The sequence below is a fragment of the Etheostoma cragini genome, chromosome 2 (genome assembly GCF_013103735.1).
Source record: "Etheostoma cragini isolate CJK2018 chromosome 2, CSU_Ecrag_1.0, whole genome shotgun sequence".
Lineage (NCBI taxonomy): Eukaryota > Metazoa > Chordata > Actinopteri > Perciformes > Percidae > Etheostoma > Etheostoma cragini.
Genome location: NC_048408.1, coordinates 2,162,015 through 2,167,625, shown reverse-complemented (window position 1 = coordinate 2,167,625; position 5,611 = coordinate 2,162,015). Strand labels below are relative to the sequence as shown.

The 5,611-nt window shown below is 40.9% G+C and overlaps 1 protein-coding gene across 1 annotated transcript; it reads left to right on the top strand.

The window, feature by feature from the left end:
• Window positions 1-1,838: 1,838 nt before the first annotated feature.
• On the top strand, window positions 1,839-5,401 carry si:ch73-6k14.2. The gene is made up of 2 exons (XM_034893825.1): window positions 1,839-2,120; window positions 3,939-5,401. The coding sequence occupies exons 1-2, from the start codon at window positions 1,879-1,881 to the stop codon at window positions 4,309-4,311; spliced, it is 615 nt and encodes a 204-aa protein (XP_034749716.1). The 5' UTR covers window positions 1,839-1,878; the 3' UTR covers window positions 4,312-5,401.
• The last annotated feature ends 210 nt before the right edge of the window (window positions 5,402-5,611 follow it).

Sequence of the window (5,611 nt, the reverse complement as noted above, 5' to 3'; positions counted from 1 at the left end):
TATCATCTGCGCATGCGTGAACATCTTGCGCATGCGCAGAACGGATCGTGTAGGCAGGACGGATCGTGTACCGACAAATCCAGACCTGATCCGCAGCCGTTACGATACGTCATCACCTTACTTCCTTCTCAGCTCCGGTCATAACTGCTGTGCCCACTAGTGGGCGCTGCCACTAGAAACATAAATATATATCGTAATTGCTGCTTGATCAAAAGACTTATGTGAGCGTGTTTCTGATTAGTGGGCTGGGCCTGCCCACATTGACAGCTGGCCCGCCCATTCAGAAATTCACAATAAAAGAAAATGCTACTGAGTATATTTAAACATTAGGACTGATTAGGGGGATTTCAGTAAACGTAATAGAACTTTTTTTCTGCCACACGCCATTGTTTTGTCATTTATTACATCCCACTTTGCAGCACAGTTAAACAACAGAGGCCTTATTCATTGAAATATATTGATTTCAACACCGATCAATCCAACACCAAAGATTCTTTTGTACCTTTAAATAATGTTTCCAAAATCATTTCAGTGGTTCATTAACTCTTTTGAATGAGACACAAGAATAATGGTATTGGTAACAGTAATGGAAAACACTGCCCCCAACCTGTAGGGGGAACAAATAGGAAAAGTGCTTTGGTGCATACTGTAAAGGTGCTGGTTGACAAGAAGCTAATGCTAATACAATCCAGGCCCACCCATGGGGGCTGATTTGAAATAGGTAACCTTTATGACCTTTGTTCTGCATTGCACTGAGGGAGGGCAGTCTCATATTTGTGTGTGTGTGTGTGTGTGTGTGTGTATGTTTATTTTTATAAGGTCTTTCTTTCTTTCTTTCTAATACTCACCATCTGTCTCACCCTGAGAAAGAGTGGTGTGTAGTTGATGCATTTTGGTCAGTAAAACACATCAATGATTTAAAAACAAGAGTGACTTTGTGTGAATGTGTGCGTGTGTTTATCTGATGATCAGGTGGCACCTTGTACGGCAGCCTCGGCCACAGTGTATGAATGTGTGTGAATGTTGAATGTTTCCTGTATGATGTAAAAAGCGCTTTGAGTAGTCGTTAAGACTAGAAAAGCGCTATATAAATACAGCACATTTACATTTCCAGGATGGGAAGATATGATGCTCTGCTTTATTGGTATTTCTTTAAACCAATCACAATTGTCATGGGCGATGCTAAACTCCACAACAAAGCCCCTCTAAAATAGCCTTGGGAAGGAACTTGCCATGTGAGAGAAAACTCAGATTGGACAGATAGTCTAGCTAGCTGTCTGGATTTACCCCGCAGAGATCTGAGCGGCAGTTAACCATAGTCCTCAGAAATCCACCAGAGGTTAGAACGCCAACAGTGAACGGACATCTGTGATGCATCCGGCACAATTTCTTTCTGCCTCGAGCAATCCCAGAAGTAGACATTCAAGGGTATAGACTAGAAGTAAGGTAACAAAGTATAAGAGCAGGCAAGTTGGGGTGGGGGATGGGTCAAACAAACACAGACTGCGGATCAAGTCCTGTTTGAAAACAAAAAACTTTACAGAACAAGCAGAGCCGGGTCAAGTTCCGCATCACGTGCGTAACGAGATGTAAAGTAGCATCTGATTTGAACCCAAACCACAATCGTTTTCTAAATTAAACTAATTCCAGTTCCAATTCTAGTTCCAGCTGTAGCTTTTGCAGCCAGAGCTGTCTGGATGGGAGATAATGACATTTCCCCATCGATAACCCACCCATTGATTAGCTCGGAACCCCTTGACCACTCTGTTCCCCTCATGTTGTACAACACATCCCAACCCACATCCACCATTGCAGCCTGACTGGGCTCTGATGGCTATAATTGGCTCTGATGTGTTGGCCAAGTCAGGCTAATGCATTATGAAAGCTTCCCTGGCTCGGCTTATCATCCGACAGCGCTTGCTGCTTTACACCTCCGTAACCCGTTCTGTACATGCTGAGAGCCTTAGCGAAAGCCCAGTTGACATCTACAGACTGCTGGGTGATAGAGAGGAGAACAAGGGAGCAAGGGAGCTGTGGCAGAAAAAGGTAGAAAGACACAGAGAAAGAATTGCTGTCACCAGACTAACTGTCATCAGGAAGAATCACAGAGACACTTCTAGGTAAGACTGTGTTTGGATGGACATTTGTAAAAAAATTTACACATTTTTATTTTTTTTATACTCTTAAAGAGGACACTGTTTGACTCCATAGAGGTCAAGTTCTTTGTATTTACGTATTTATTTTTGGAATTTTGGGTTTTTAACAACCTAAGGTTGAGTTTATGTCAGAGCTACAACAATTAATCAACTAATAAATTAGAGGACTGATATTTTGATGATTGATGAATGGGTTTGAGTTATTTTTATTAAAGTAAAAATTCTCTGATTCTAGCTTCTTAAATGTAAGTATATTCTAATTTCTTCACTCCTCTGTGACAGTAGATTAAATATCTTTGAGTTATGGAAAAAACAAGACATTTGAGGACGCCGTCTTGGGCGTTGGGAAACACTGAGCGATATTATTCACAATTTTCTGACATTTTATAGATCCAACAACTAATCTATTAATCAAGAAAATAACCAACAGATGAAAATGATAATAAGTTGCAGCTCTAGTTCACATTGCACAACTCTGAGGGTAATTATAATGTTTTTAGATTCAATTATTCTCAACCAGGATACTGTTTGTGTGCCAAAATGTCCCTGACAACATGAAGAGGGCTCTGAAAACCCATTTAGCTCCTCATTTTGGGAGAAACAAATTGCAATGCTTTATTTGTCAGGTCTTTGTTAATATCCTATTAAGAAGGTTTCTGGAAAGTAAAACATTACAAGTAGAAAAAACATAGATAGGGTAGACAGTCAGGTTGTAACACGTCCAATTTCCCCAATCAGGAACAAGTTTGGAATCACCTGATTTACCTTAAACAGTGTTTAGTCCTTATTACACATGTGAAGATGCAGCTTCCTGTAACTGACACATTTTGTCAACAGCTGCACCATTTAATAGCAGACACATGGAACTAGTTTGTCTCCCGTTTTGAACCCACTGGTTTAAAAGGTCTCAAAGATGCAGACTATCCCCAGTCTTCCCTACAACGTTTTTAGGAAATTACTTTAGCAGCTGTTGATTTTTTTAGATGCATTTTCCTTGAAAGAACTAGTCCATTTAGATTTATATTAATCACAGTAAATAATCAAAAAGCTGACTAAAAATCTTCAAATAATAACACTTTTGAAAAGAGACATTCTTTTGATGGGAGGCTGGCGGCAGGGTGTGGGGTTGGGAATGAATGCCACCGCCATAAAAAGATATTCCAACTACTTGTCAGTATTTGGGAGGATCTTTACGTTGCAAACTACTCCGTCTCAAATTTTGACAATTGCCCTTTCAGGTTCTTCCCACTGATTAAATCCATTTGACTCTGCCATTACTGCTATAGCAGAGATATGGTAAATGGCAAACTGCTTTATTTCGCTTGTCATTTTTAGTTGTTCAGCCGACCTATCTGCCATCTCTGCTGTTTTTTTTCTTCTGTCCTGTGTTGCTTTGCTAGCGTCTTTGATAAACCAGATCTAGGGTTAGGAACAGCAACGTCCCACCACCGGTCGGACTGACTGCTAGTTTTGGTGGTGTCATTTTCTTTAGTCTGAGGCCCAACAGGTAAATAAGGGCTCCAACTTAACGTTAGTGAAAGTGTTGACATGTAACAGGATTAAACATGGCATGTTCAGCTGTTAATTTGTCTGTATGTGAAGCAGGAGTTTTTTAGCCAGAAGTTATTGTCAACAAGCATTGTGATTGGTTCTATAGTCTCAATGAGGGAATGGCTCACAGGAGTTCAGGAAATCCTTTTTGATAAAAAAGATAGAATCACCTTTAATGTTCACATCACTGTGTGACAATAGCAACATTAAAGGACATGCATTTCTCTGCAGGATGAAGCCCAGGTGCCTCCTCTCCACGGTGGACAGACTTCCCACCATCAGTGAGATGCAGGAGAGCAACGCAGAGGACGAAGACCAGGATTGTTCCACACACACCATGGAGAAGTATGTGGACTTCATTAGAGAGCTCTCCCAGCCGGCTCCCTACCCTCTCCATGGACCCCTCAGGGGGCACCGCCGCTGGACGGTACACACATGCCCTGGGGTTACGCCTTCATCTACCTACGCACCCTGGGTTCCAGTTGAACTCTCAGATATATCACTTACTTTAACTGACCAACGAAACTGCGACTCATCACTACGTTTTAACCACAACCTGTTGGACTTGTTGGTTGCACAATCCCTGTTTGCAGGCCTGGTTTGAGCCAAAAGAAGGATTAATGGGGGGAACTGATAACCTCCACCACTGGATGTACTCAGTTACCCCTGCAGCATGCATGCTTTGACATCAGCTCCATGTTGTGTGATTAATTTATGTGTAAGAAGTAGTTGAGTAAAGCCACTTTCCAAAAGTAATATATATTTCCTTTGAAGTGCTAAATTTTTTGTTTCATATGTTGCATATGAAACAAAAGATGAAAAGGGAAAAATATCAAGGGCAGACAAATGAGCAGCCGGAGGTGTGAGCAAACTAAGTGGTTGCGTAGAGGCCCTCAGCCACCAGGGGGCCCCAAAAAACGGAAATTGATAACTCACTTTGGGTTTTGGGTCCCGACGATTTCAATATATTTAAGGATACACTCCCTGATTTTTTATATGAGACTCATCTGAGGGCCCAAATATGGAAGATGTAAAATGACATGATAAAAGTTGGGTGGAGGTGCCCGGGTTAACTCAGTTGGTAGAGCAGGTGCGCATTCATAGAGGTTAACTTCTCAACATCAGCCCTTGGCTGCATGTCATTCCCCTATTTCTCCCCTTTCATCTGTCCTGTGAAAATAAAGGACTAAAAATGCCGAAAATACCTAAAAAAAAAAAAATGAAATAAAGAAAAGTTGTGTGGAGATCCCAAAAATGTCTCTTTGGGATCTGGATCTTTCTTTTATTATTCACAAATGCTTTGTCTTCAAATGCTACTGAGAGACCAACAACGAAGGCAGATCTAGAAATGACTACCAAAAGGTGGAATCACATGTTAGGTAAATCCTTTTTATGTCAAAAGGAAAAAAAATTGTAAATATTTTTTTTTATTATGACCAGACTTTTCCATGCTGTAATACCTATAACAATGTGTATTGTATTTCAATTTGTCTCTTTTGTTAATTTGTTTTGATCAAGGCATTTTTTCATCTTGGGCTAGCCCTGGAGATGAGATGAATGAAGCAATAATGCACCTTCATGATCCCTGCACTGTGCAAATGTGCAGTACTGTGCTGTACAGAAGTTTCAGTTCTAGTTTGTGTCTTTAAAAAACATTTTGTTCAATATTAAATAAAACAATGGTGAGAAAGACACGACTCCCGCTTCAACAGTGACTTTGTTCCTTGTCTTCATCCCAGCGGACTCTAAACACTGCTGTCCTTTATTATCTTCTGAGGCTGTGCTCCATGTTCAAACATCTACTTTTAGTTTCTTTTCCCCTGAAGTTTTGTGACCATGTGGAAATGGTCTCCAGCTGGGTCTTGGCAGGAATAGCTGCAGTTCCGTCCAACAAGCATGTGGTG